This window comes from Syngnathus leptorhynchus, chromosome 11 (assembly GCF_054491065.1).
Source record: "Syngnathus leptorhynchus isolate UIUO chromosome 11, UIUO_Slep, whole genome shotgun sequence".
NCBI classification, from domain to species: Eukaryota; Metazoa; Chordata; class Actinopteri; order Syngnathiformes; family Syngnathidae; genus Syngnathus; species Syngnathus leptorhynchus.
In genome coordinates, this window is record NC_141205.1 from 7301235 (window position 1) to 7314017 (window position 12783).

The following is a 12783-nucleotide window of genomic DNA, read 5'->3' on the forward strand; positions in this document are numbered from 1 at the left end:
TATAAATGATGTTTTGTATATATATATATATATATTAAATATATTATATATATATATATATATATATAATATATATATATATATATATATATATATATATATATAATATATTATATATATATATTAAATATATATATATATATATATATATATATATATATATATATATATATATATATATATATAATATATTTAATATATATATATAATATATTTAATATATATATATATATATATATATAATATATTTAATATATATTATATATATATATATATATATAATATATTTAATATATATATATAATATAATATATTTAATATATATATATAAAATCATTTTTTAAAGTAACGGTACAGCCAAGGGGGCGGATCCGAGTGACGTCACAGTAAGCGGAAATATTTTTTTTCCTGACCACTTCCAGTGTTATTTTGCAGTACTTTTAATCATACGTAACCTTTAGGCAAGTGTGGCATCGCTTGTCTCTACGTTCGCTGCCGAACATGTGTCTTTTCCCCCGAGCATTGTGAGCTGGGGCGCACGACTAATATATTTTCTGGCACATTTGGATAAACTTCTGTCGCTTTAAAAGCTAGCCGGTCAGCTAACTCCGACTGTGGCTCTTTTTTTTTTTTAGCATATGCTCCTCGTGGCTCCGTTAAATCACACGGGGTGATTTGTGGGGGATAATTTGCTCGTACTCTTTTTTTTTTTTTTTTTTTTCCCTCGTTGTACGTACTGCCTGGTTATTTTTAACGTGGCTAGCCAAGCGAAGTAATATGTAATCCTCCAAAACTGGGATGTAATGCTAATGTACTGTCGTTCCATTCCGTGGGCGTGAAGAAAAGGGCTGCTATGGTGTCTCCGGTACGTGTTGCTAGTAAGTACAATCAATAAACCACTCCTTTCAGAACTGGGAGTTGACAAACACTCTCTGACGTTGGCGTGGATATTTATCGGAGCTTTCAGCTGACATGTGCGATTTCTCTCAAGCACTTGGCTGACGGCGACACACCTGGCTCAGCATGAAGTTCCCGGTGTCCAGAATCTCCTTCTGTGTGGGTTTCCTGGTGGGATTCTTCATGCTCTACCTGTTTCAAGGGCAAGTGGGCTTCAACAAGAATTTCTCTGTGCAACCGATTGGCAAATTGGTTGAACAAGTCAACCACCAGCATGAGCAACTTGAAGAAGACAGCAGGTGGAAGAAGGAGAGATCTGCCCTCTTCAACCTTAAACATCCTCATCATTCAGGTAAACGTGACTCTTCACATCCTTGCAAGCAGTGGTGGGTCGAGTAGCCAAATATTTTACTCAAGGAAGAGTACTGTTACTTCAGAGCAGTCGTCCTTAATCGCAAACTATTGAATATATAGTATTTTATTTTTATTTATTCATGGTCACATTCACAAACTAGCCCAAAGCTGCATTATAATGTTATTTATTACCAACCTGCAGGACCTACTCAGTGTTTCTCAACTTTGTAGGCACATGCTTGATGCAGTACTTTTTAATTTAGGAACTTTATTTGTTCCGTAGCCAAACTCTTTGGGGTGAACTATTTATCGTTGGTACGGACCAGGTGGCTCCCAGCTTAACTCGGACAACTAAAGTCTACTAATCTTATTTGTATCCCCGGATTCATCCCTTCTTCATACCTTACCTTCAATTGTATAGGTGTGCAAGTTCTCTTACATGTCCGGCTTGTCCACAGAAAAAGAAAATATCAAGGATGCTTTTGTCCTCATCTCTGTTCTTTCCAAGTTTTGATTGATTGATTGATTGATTGATTGATTGATTGATTGATTGATTGATTGATTGATTGATTGATTGAAACTTTATTGATTACTGTGGAGACTAATGTAAACCTTAAAAAAAAACCGGTTCCTTGTGTTTTTTTTTCAGATGAGGATAGCAGCATGGCGGATGAACTGTACAAAAAGGTCCGTGTGCTTTGCTGGGTGGTGACTACTCCTACCAACCTGGAGACGAAGGCCCGCCACGTGAAGGAAACGTGGAGTCGGCACTGCAACGTGATTGTCTTCGTGAGCTCTGAAAGCAATCCCGACTTCCCAGCTGTAGGTTTGGATACAAAAGAGGGTCGCGATCAGCTTTACTGGAAAACCATCCGAGCTTTCCATTACGTCCACGAGCATTACGGCAACGACGCCGACTGGTTCCTCAAGGCGGACGACGACTCGTACGTAATAGTGGACAACCTTCGGTGGGTGCTTGCAAAGCACACGCCGGACGAACCGGTTTATTACGGTCGGAGATTCAAGCCCTACGTCAAGCAGGGCTACATGAGCGGCGGCGCCGGCTACGTGCTTAGCAAGGAGGCTCTACGGCGATTTGTCCAAGGATTTCAAAACAAAGTGTGCACTCACACCAGCTCGGTGGAGGACCTCGCGTTGGGCCAGTGCATGGAGAAAGTCGGGGTGCTGGCAGGAGACTCCAGAGACACTTTACAACGGGAGACATTTCATCCCTTCATCCCTGAGCAGCACCTCACCGCCGAGTTCCCGAAGAGCTTCTGGTATTGGAGCTACTGCTACTACCCCATCTCAATGGCAAGTATAAAAATTGGGCTTTGAGAATTTCACCTGAGCACTGTCCTTCATTGGATGTGTCCAATCCATGGTCCTAAAATCAAAATGCTCAGAATCAGTATAGTGTGTTAGGAGCACAAAGAAAAGCACCTCGTTCTGCTAGGCAAGCTCACTATTTTAAGATTGAAGAATTCATTCGTTTTTTTTGTTTCTTTTGTCTGTCGATAACAATTGAACAATTCATTTTTTTGTCTCTGTTGTCTGTAGATAACAATCAAAGATTGAAATGATAGCTGAATAGAGTCACATAGCTGAAAGCGAGGAACACCGACCGTCTATTGTACGCCTTTGTGTTCGTAAGCTTCTCTAACCAAAGTCACATTGTGTAACGCTAGTCGTTCTCCCTCAGATTTATTTTTTTTTGGTTAACTGTGTACCTTCAGTAGTATTAGATTGAGCGAACGGCAGGCGGGTACAGTAAAAACAAGAGGCAGCAGGCAGACCTCCAGAGCTTCTGAGCAATCCTTCCACTTGACAGCAACAGTTCAAGTACTAGCATAATCATGCAGATTGATTGATTAGCTGCAGTAAGTAACCGGCGTGAATATGAGCAGACCTTTTTGGTTTCTTCTCACTGTCTGCCGCGTAAGCACACTAATAGAATCGTTCCTCCGCAGGGTCCAAACTGCTGCTCAGACTTGTCGGTGTCCTTCCACTATGTGCACGACAGCAAGATGTATTTGTTGGAGTACTACGCCTATCACCTGCGTGCCTTTGGCTACAAATACCGATACCGGCCTCCCAACCCGCCCGGCTACACCCGCGAGCAGTCAGATGCAGCCGCCGTCGCCGCCGCGGCTGCTGACCATGTCGCCGACAAAGAGAACAAAGATGATTCTCAGGTAAAAGAGCAAAAAGAAGGTGTAAATAGTGAAAAGAGACCAGATGATTCCCTGCCTCCAGATGCCAAACTGTAGGACCATGTGGGTGGGACAAACTATTGGATTTATTCATGAAAAATCTGTTGTGTTTATATTTGAATGAAAGTAACATGAGACTCGTCATCGGCCTCACCTTTGACTTTTTTTTTTTTTCTAGTTTGTCAGGTCAAGTCAGCCGGATTTAATCAGATAGCCACATTCTTTTTTTGAAATACAAAAAAAAAAAAAAACATTTCTATCTGTGTGTTCACCAGCTAAAGTCATGCCATTGTTCAAAACATTTCTCAAGATAACAAACCCGCTTGAGTCTCCATGACAAATGTCAGACATTTGTCGTGGTGGCTGCTACACTCCTTGAGCTATCCAAACTGTCACGTCAACTGCACATAAAACTGTTTCCCAAACATTTTTTCATTCACGTCACACCTAATTAGAAAAAGTCTAACGGCACACCGCCAATAAAAACCTGTTAAGCTTCTATATTAAATTCAGTTCTATTACAACAAAAGACGCAAAGCCCTATTCCTATATATGTATGGAGAGTCGAATAAATACACATAAAAATAAATACGAAATATTCTTTAAATTGTATTTTAAATTTTTTTTTAAAAAAAAGGTTTTAGGCGGTGTAAGAAATAAACTATTTCAAGTGATTGTGATTTAAAATCCAAAAGAATCAACGTGATTTTGTTTACTGTTAGACTAGGTCTATACATACTGCAACAATAAGAACAAAGTCACTTTTCAAGATACTCCAGCAGCTGAGTGGCTATCACAGTCCAAGCGTCTCCACTTGACTGTGTATTTTATGAATGTGAAAAATGACCTACCCAGGTTGTCTGGTTGAACTGCATGCTCGGATTTTCATAGGCTGCCAAACACACCACGCCCGTCAGTGTCACAGAATATGTGCGGATGCAATACAAGGTGAAATCTCAAACTTCTCCGATTTGCCACGCATGCACGATTAGCAAGTGGCTCACAACAGTGATTTGGCCATCCTGTTTACAATGCGCTCCATCATTTTGATTGGACAATTTCCCACAGCACAGCTGAACATCTCGCACGGCACACCAGTGGTTGGGAAACACCGACATAGGATGAATGACCAACCATTATTCACATGATTCATCCGTGACCATAACCCTATTCAGTTCACTGAGTTCTACCTTTGAATACATTTTTCTGGGCAAAGAATTTGGACAGTTTATCTGGCAAGCTTTAAATATGAATCATCGGTTTGGGCCGCAGCTGACCGTGACCCGTCGTATCGGGTCAACAGCCTTGACTAAGTAAACAAAGTGAGAAGGAAACAAAAAATCATAGCAAACCTGAAGTTTCGCATTTCAAAACACTGACTAAAAATAATAAGAATGAAATAGATGAAAACAAATATTCTTCATTGAATATTGAAGCAGCAAAGTTGAAGCTTTCCAGCACTTTCCAACGCACTGTGGTGTTAGTTTACACCAGGGGATCACCAACGTGTGTTACCCACAGGCACTGAGTAGCACCCGTGAGCCTTTTGTCAAAATGGCGCACCGATAATGGGTGATTCTTATTTTCGAGGGATGTTATCCAACTGATCATTAGAAAACGCAAATAAAGTCTTGCGTATTGACATTGATCCCTTTCCCGTGTTAAGTCATTGTTGACAATTATTGTCAATGTACACAAGAAGTAGCTTACAGTTTCAAAAAGCAGTTTAGACTGTGATGACAAAAAAAAAAAAATGAATTATCAACATTGTCCAGGAAATTTGTCCTGCCGACAGGGTAAAAGACATTCTGACACTTTAGAAATGGTACCAAGCAGTTAAGAAAAATTATATTGGATACTTTGATTATTCAAAATTGACCACCCCAAGTTGCATCTTGTTTTCTGATCCGACAAAGGAAACTCAACATTCTCGCTCTACAGCAAGCTTCCGGGATGTGGATTTGTCTTTGAGAGGTTAAACAAACCTTTCCACCGGTGCATTCTTCCAAAGAAAGGAGGCCTCTATTCAATGAGCCTTGACAAATGCTTGGTTTGTGTTAAAAGGACTAACTTGGACTAAGCAAACATGACATTGGTGGGTTGACACGTGAATTTGCCATGTAACGTCACTTTGAGGATAGAGGTGAAGCCTTTCCAAATGATAAGCATGGCCTTTGCATGCCAGTGCTTGAATTTCACTCGATTTTCTGCAATGTTATGAATTGTAACAATCATATGATTGACATTTATTTGTAATTTTTTTGCTTTTGTATGTTGTGCATTTTAAACTGTCAAACCGAAGATGCTCACTCTTATAGTGATGTGGCACTTTTTTTTTCATGAAAACAAATTTAATTTGTTAGGTATTTTTTCCAAAAGAACCCCACAATTTCATTTTTGCTAAAAAAATAAATAAATTAAAAACGGATTAAGACTATAAACAGCCGCACCATTTGAACAATGGTTAGTGGGTGGTCTTAGTCCCCTTAGTCATTAAAATTGCTTTTATTTTCTTGACAATGCAATATCATTAAAATAGCTCTTAACGGAAAGGTGTACAGTACTGGAATGATGTTTGCAATGTATTTATGACTTCATTAATGTTTTGGGAATTGAGTATTTTTTTTAAAGTGAATGTGTGGTCAGGCTATTTGCAGCCACTGGTACTTTAATCACTATAAATAAATTGTATTTGAGTGTATACGTCTGACTTTTCTTTGATTACAAATACAAAACAAATGAAGTGAAAACATGTCCTTGCTTTTTTTTTTTTTCGCTTGTTTTTTTTAGTTTCAATCTAAATGCAGTTATTAGGCATTGAGTGCATTTCAATAAAAGAACAGAGACTTTCCAAATGACATTGACGAGCACATCTGATTGGAGGATCTTCACCTCAGCTAGCCTTTTCATTTGCCTCGCTTCCCTTTCGGACTGCGGGAGATTAATTCGCTGGCGGCACGGGGTGAGAGCGCTTTCATGTATTTGGGTCAAAAACAAAACCTGGTGAGGGGGATGAAAAGCGAGGGGGGTCAGACAAACAAAACTGCCATGGACTTTCCCCCACGGGAATCAATATTCCTAACCTCATCTCTCTCTTGTGATTCATGGGGCCAAAGAGAAGAGCAAGCTGAAAAGACAGATGAGGTCGAGAGGAGGAGGGCTCTGGGATGTCCTGTAAAGGAAGAGATTCTCATTGGTGGCTCGGCAGTAGATAGCTTAGAAATTTGAGGCCAACCTCTAGAGAGGTCAAATAGACGAATCCTACAATCGGTCTTCTCCGTCTTACTCCAGTTTACACTGTGGATGCTGCTTTTGAGGTAGGTCAAATATTGCAATCTTTTACTGCAACTATATTTGTATTATTTGGAGATGGTTGACTGCATGTGTTTTGGTTCTTCAGTGGCAGCAAAACGATGGCCTCCGAATTGAAGTGGCTGATTGTGGTTGTGCTCCTGTTGAATGAACAAGCTCTGTGCAAGGTTCAACCTCCTCCGTGGTTACCAGCGAGAGGCATTCTTGGAGCTGGAGTGACGGCCCAACTCTATTCTCAAACACAGCCACAGTTTGGTCTGCAAATTGCAGAAAAGCCCGATTCGGAATTCTCACCCATCCCCGCAGACAAGAACCTGATTTCAGCCAAGCGTGTGGTATCCGTTCTCAGGGCAAAGCTACAAGGGAAGATTCCAGATCTTCACAATGAGAGAAACCTAAGCTGTGAGGATCTGCTGTCAGCCAGTGGTCTCGATGACCATTTATCCTCCAGGTTTTCTCAGGAACTTCTAGGTCTGTCTTTGGTGCCAGTGCTGGCGGTGAGCGGTTGCCCGCAGGAGGCTCACACCCTTGTGGTCAAGCTATACGGCCTGCTGGGGGTGGCCGAAACCGACGAACTCCTCCTGGAAATGGAAGACCTGATCCAGAGGACCAAATCACCATCTGAGCCAACAGCATCCACTCAGGAGTGTGAACAAGCTGAGCACCACCTAGATGCTGTCATGTTTAATATTGACCAGCTGGCCACGGCGGGAAAACGTGTGGGCCGAGCTAAGACCAGGCAAAATTGCCACGGTTGGATCCGGGTTAACGGAACCGTGCTGCTTGGAGTCGCTGTCCAGGAAACCGACGGTGCGCTGGAGGAGGCTATGGACGCCTGTGAGAAGATGGGGGTCATGTGTGCAGGGGTCACTAACGGTGTGCTCCCTGGACGATACCAAGCAGTGTTCAAGAAAGGCAGTCGCATCTTACCCTCTCAAGCCGCCGACTGTTGGATCCATCATTGTGAGGCGGAGCTTTGGTCCACCGATCCTCGACGGCTACGACGCGACCTCCAGATGACATGTATCAACCAAAATGAGGAACGTGTGTACAGAGTGATGGAGTGGATCCCCGCAGTCAGCACCCTCTACAATTTGGGCACAGCTGTTTATTACGCATCGGTCAACTGTTCAGAAACGGCCAAAGAAAGAGCCGTGCTGACTGCCGTGGACCTCGGCACGGACGCCCTCATGATCGCCACGGGTGGCGCCGCAGGCGTGGCCGGTTATGCTCTCGGGGCCGGTCTTAAGACTGGCGTCAAGTACGGGGTCAAGCAACTACTTGGCTCCTTGAAGCGTGAAGACGATGTGTTGGTCAACCAGTCCAGATCCAAGGATGGCTTCTTTACTGTACCATAAGCTAAAAGAGGCACGATATTGCTTGATGTTACATTCCCGTTTCGCGTAGTCCTTTTTTCTGTGTCGTTAAAAGTTCAGGGCAGTGGTAGTCGATCATTTTTCTGTAATCTGGAAGTACCTTGTGCCAATTGTTTACAGACATTGTGAAACTGGTCATATATGACACATGATGTTAGACATTAGAATAAACTTTACTAATCATTTTGAAAGATCTTAGATCATCGGCTAATTTGGAGAGATGCTAATCTGTTGTGGAAGCCAACAACAAATGTTGATCTTTTTTTTTTTTTTTATTTATTATTTTGCCAGTTTGCCCATCCCAACTCATCTCAGTCACAAATAAAGTCCAAGAACAAAAGACAGCTGTTAAAGAGTTTCTGTGCCAAATGTTTTTTTTGTTGGCCTAATTGTTCCATTGGGTGAAGCTAACTATTACCATAGTAATGAGGAATTATCTCTTATAAAAAAAAAAAGTGAAATCTAGTGGTTAAAATCGCTCCCGAGTAGAGTTTTGAATTAAATACTACTATAAATATTAATATAATTTACGAATTAAATACTGCATATGTATATTTGAAAATGTAAATAACATAGGTTGTTGGAAATCCTGTACATTAATACAATATCTTGAAATAATTTATAAGTGAGTTTGTAAATACAGCTGATAGTGTTGAGACGAGTGACAGTGACACATCCAACATGGCGGTTGCGCTGACGTATTGTACTGCATGACATAGTACTGTTAAGTCTGGGAGAGAAGGTCACCCACATTTTGGCGGGTTTTATCGCTGTCGTGACGTAGTACGTCAGTTTCAGGTGGGAGGGGCGTAGGGGGCGGACGGGTCCAGTGTGTGGCGGCAACCCGGCTGACTGAGCGAGCGAGGAGGGTAGGCTAGTCGACAAGAGCCAGAGCGTATCTGCGGTGGATTTGTGTCACTTTACGCTCGATTCGCAACTCCAACTCGGTCAATATGTCCGACGACGAGCAAGAACAGACTATTGCCGACGACCTGGTGGTCACCAAGTACAAGATGGGGGGCGACATTGCCAATCGTAAGTGTCCGCCTTGCAAGCTACTCTGCTCATGTTGGCCTGTTCTAGTTCAGCCATGTGGTTTACATGCGAGGCATACGTATGCTACGCGAGCTAGCTGCTAGCATACGAGCTAGCTAGCAGGTGCAGCCAAAGCTTTTTTTTCCAGCCTCGTTTTGTGTTGGATTTTTTATTGTTGTTGCGTTTTGACGCCTGTTGGAGGCCAATGTGCAAAATAACAATTGCACGAATTAAATGCTAATGGAAAGGTAGCTTCTTCATTCAAAAAAAAAAGTGCCAGACTGAAATGGATAACTCAAACATGCTTTTGCTCAATGACTATAAGATCAGAGTTTTGACAACTTTTACTGAACCTTCACTTGTGCAAGTGTGTCGTAAATGCCAGAATTTCCATTTTCCGTCCATGGTTGCAAAAGATCTGGTGCAATGGTGGAATAATAATTCTTCATAATTGACTTTTGTCCCCCATCAGAGGCACTGCGTCTGGTTGCGGAAGCAGCCAAGCCTGGCATGTCTGTCCTCAGCCTGTGTGACAAAGGTGATGCCTACATCGTGGCTGAAACTAGAAAAGTCTTCAAGAAGGAAAAGGACATGAAGAAAGGTCAGGCGATCTTCCACGTCAACTATCAAATCAGGATTCACATTGTCAATTGTAGGATGCCTTGGATGATTCCCAAATGAAAACAGTGGTTGTGTCTCCCATTTTATAGGCATTGCCTTTCCTACCAGCGTCTCGGTTAATAACTGTGTTTGCCACTTCTCTCCACTGAAGAGTGACCCTGACTACACACTTAAAGATGGAGATCTGGTCAAAATGTAGGCAGTTCTATGGCTTGAGCCTTTTTGTCCTCTTTGTGTTCATATTTGTTGTTTTTCTATTCCATCTTTACTGTTTGTTATCGTTGGTAAACGACAAGGTTGTTACTGTTACCGTTATTTTTCCCAGTGACCTTGGCGTTCACGTAGACGGCTTCATTGCCAACGTTGCTCACAGCTTTGTAGTGGGAGCCACTAAGGTGAGGGCACTGACTTTAAACGCATGGTGTTTCATTTCTTTGGGCTGCATCTTCATTGAACTTCTTTGCAGGAGAACCCCGTCACGGGACGCAAAGCTGACGTCATCAAAGCGGCCCATCTGTGCGGCGAAGCTGCTCTCCGCCTCGTCAAACCTGGTAACCAGGTATGTCTGCGTCCGAGTGCTTCGACTCTAACCAAGAAGTAGATGTTTATGTTTTTATTTTTTTTCCCCTCAAATACAGAATACTCAGGTGACAGAGGCCTGGGGCAAGATCGCCCAGTCATTTAAATGCACACCTATCGAAGGTGAATACCCTCTCAATATCTTTTTTTGTGTGTGTTTGTATATGTTGATACTTTTCTGCATTTCAGTGTTGATGGGTAAAGTCTTTTGTGTCTTGAAGGTATGTTGTCTCATCAGTTAAAGCAGCATGTCATCGATGGAGAGAAGACCATCATTCAGAACCCAACAGACCAACAAAGGTTGTTTTTTGTTGTTGTTTTTTTTAATAGAGAAAACTGGGCTTCTCAATTCATACCATTATAATAAGAAATTGAGGCTAAAACATGAAGAAAATGAATAAAAATGACGCTCACCTTTTGACTGTTTTGCCGATGCCAGGAAGGATCACGAGAAGGCAGAGTTTGAGGTGCATGAAGTCTACGCTGTGGACGTCTTGGTCAGCACAGGAGAAGGGAAGGTCAGTCACCTAATTTTGCAGCCAACCCTTTCCGATTTCCCTGAACATTCTTTCCGATTCCATCATAACAAAGCACCGTTTGTAGATTCTGCGGTATTAGCACGAGTGCAGTTTACCGTACACCAAAATGTTGATCATACGTACCGACAGGCCCGAGACGGAGGTTTGAGGACCACCATATATAAAAGGGACCCCAGTAAACAGTACGGCCTGAAGATGAAGACTTCTCGTACGTTCTTCAGTGAGGTTGAACGCCGGTTTGATGCCATGCCCTTCACTCTTAGGTAAGAAAAGTACCACCTGCTTTAATTCCAAATGACTTTAATAGCATTTGTCCCGTTTTAACTCAGAGCGTTCGAGGATGAGGCCAAAGCCCGGCTCGGGGTCGTGGAATGTGCAAAGCATGAGTTGCTGCAGCCGTTCAGCGTCCTCCACGAGAAAGAGGGTAAGGCCCTCGGGCGTCCGTCGGCTCTTTCAGCACTTTTCATTGATCTCCTACTTCTCTCTGTCTCAGGAGAGTTTGTAGCTCAGTTTAAGTTCACAGTGCTGCTGATGGCCAACGGGCCTCACAGGATCACCGGCGGGCCCTTTGAGCCGGAGTTCTTCAAGTCAGAGCATGAAGTCCAAGACGCAGAGCTAAGGGTATGAATGAGTTTGATTTATTTTTAGCAGGGTACATAGCATGTGATTATTATTTTCATTTTTTTTAATTCCACATCCTTTTACCCAGTTAAGGCTACTGTCAAATTAAACATAAAACAAAGAATTTCCACCATCTCAATGTTAATGCAAAATGCAGAAAAGAGCTTTATACTCATACTTGTCTCATTTCTAGACTTTACTACAGAGCTCCGCAAGCAGGAAAACACAGAAGAAAAAGAAAAAGAAGGTACTCTCTAAACTGAATTAGTTCCATGTTTCATATTACACTCTTAAGCCATATAATGCAAAGCAAGTGTGCTCATTCACATCTTTCCTGTCACTTCCTCCAGGCCTCAAAGACAGCCGAAAACGCAGCAGGCCAGCCAAGTGAGGAAACGGAGGCAGCAGAATAAATAACTGCCTTCACACCCAATGCAAGAAGAGCCCAAAGAGAAGCAAGAAAACTACCCTGCTGTCCTCCAGAGCTGATTTTACAATTTGCCCAAATTACAAAAGCAAGCACTGGAACTGGAAGTGAATCCTTCCATAAGAACGTTGTTTCTTGAACTCTTGGATGCCTAACCCTTTACTGCTTCACAGGAAAGGACAAAAAAAAAAAAAAATGAAATAACTGGGTGTGCTTGTTTTGAAAAATGAATCCCCCCTCACCGTACTAGTTACAGCTGAAACTCGCCCCTCTAAAACATCTCAAGCTTACATTGGGCATTAATGAATGGGACTAACAACTTGTCTTTTTGGTGTCCAAATTTGATTAAAGAATTATTGGAGCTGTTGCTTTCAGCACATATCCAATTAGAATACACCGCGTGTCTGAGGCCATGTTATTCCTGATGAACCAAATTAATGAACGAGTTGAAATCATGTCAGTCCCATCACGCTGCGGGCCATCTGCTAGTTGTTCGAAGGACAGACAGTAAGGGGTTATATTTGGTGCTTGTCACTCATAAAAATGGACTATTAGAGTAGTTCAACAAGTGTGGAATGCAAATGAAAGTATTTACAAGGTTTGTAGTGTCATAAGCAACGCGTTTCATCCTGGTTGGATCATATTTTTCAATGAATACTCGCTTCCGAGTTGACAGGAAAACAAATGCTAACTGTACTGCCATTAAAGCATGACGAGAGAAGCTATGCAGCTTTTGTGCTTCTGAAGCGAGTGTCTCATATTTGAGGAGTGGAGATCCAGGTCCAGATTTGTCACAATGCGCAGTCCTG

The 12783-nt window shown here is 42.2% G+C and overlaps 3 protein-coding genes across 6 annotated transcripts; all 3 read left to right on the forward strand.

Annotated features, from left to right (window-relative positions):
* Positions 1 to 380: 380 nt before the first annotated feature.
* On the forward strand, positions 381 to 6727 carry c1galt1lb (core 1 synthase, glycoprotein-N-acetylgalactosamine 3-beta-galactosyltransferase 1, like b). 4 transcript variants are annotated; one of them, XM_085924651.1, is made up of 5 exons: positions 381 to 878; positions 992 to 1249; positions 1901 to 2565; positions 3222 to 3446; positions 6581 to 6727. In XM_085924651.1, exons 2-5 carry the CDS (start codon positions 1024 to 1026, stop codon positions 6593 to 6595), a joined length of 1131 nt encoding a protein of 376 aa, XP_085780777.1. In that variant the 5' UTR covers positions 381 to 878; positions 992 to 1023; the 3' UTR covers positions 6596 to 6727. The 4 variants fall into 4 exon arrangements, with proteins under 4 accessions (XP_085780777.1, XP_085780776.1, XP_085780775.1 ...); XM_085924650.1 differs by lacking the exon at positions 6581 to 6727 and adding an exon at positions 5381 to 6273; XM_085924649.1 differs by lacking the exon at positions 6581 to 6727 and having other exon boundaries at positions 381 to 865; positions 3222 to 6272.
* Positions 6639 to 8508, forward strand: apof (apolipoprotein F). Its single transcript, XM_085924647.1, has 2 exons — positions 6639 to 6781; positions 6865 to 8508. The coding sequence occupies exons 1-2, from the start codon at positions 6768 to 6770 to the stop codon at positions 8132 to 8134; spliced, it is 1284 nt and encodes a 427-aa protein (XP_085780773.1). The 5' UTR covers positions 6639 to 6767; the 3' UTR covers positions 8135 to 8508.
* Positions 8509 to 8943: 435 nt separating this feature from the next.
* On the forward strand, positions 8944 to 12370 carry LOC147049199 (proliferation-associated protein 2G4-like). Its single transcript, XM_085924948.1, has 13 exons — positions 8944 to 9187; positions 9660 to 9788; positions 9898 to 10003; positions 10134 to 10203; positions 10275 to 10367; positions 10447 to 10510; positions 10609 to 10687; positions 10827 to 10905; positions 11056 to 11189; positions 11256 to 11350; positions 11420 to 11547; positions 11741 to 11794; positions 11898 to 12370. The coding sequence occupies exons 1-13, from the start codon at positions 9106 to 9108 to the stop codon at positions 11958 to 11960; spliced, it is 1176 nt and encodes a 391-aa protein (XP_085781074.1). The 5' UTR covers positions 8944 to 9105; the 3' UTR covers positions 11961 to 12370.
* The last annotated feature ends 413 nt before the right edge of the window (positions 12371 to 12783 follow it).

Bases quoted from the DNA above. Each gene is read 5' to 3' on its own strand.
- LOC147049199 (XM_085924948.1), top strand. From the start codon at position 9,106: ATGTCCGACGACGAGCAAGAACAGACTATTGCCGACGACCTGGTGGTC. The intron at 10,204-10,274 runs GTGAGGGCACTG...ACTTCTTTGCAG, and splicing joins TTGTAGTGGGAGCCACTAAG to GAGAACCCCGTCACGGGACG. The intron at 11,548-11,740 runs GTATGAATGAGT...TCTCATTTCTAG, and splicing joins TCCAAGACGCAGAGCTAAGG to ACTTTACTACAGAGCTCCGC.
- c1galt1lb (XM_085924649.1), top strand. From the start codon at position 1,024: ATGAAGTTCCCGGTGTCCAGAATCTCCTTCTGTGTGGGTTTCCTGGTG. The intron at 1,250-1,900 runs GTAAACGTGACT...TTTTTTTTTCAG, and splicing joins TAAACATCCTCATCATTCAG to ATGAGGATAGCAGCATGGCG. The intron at 2,566-3,221 runs GCAAGTATAAAA...GTTCCTCCGCAG, and splicing joins GCTACTACCCCATCTCAATG to GGTCCAAACTGCTGCTCAGA.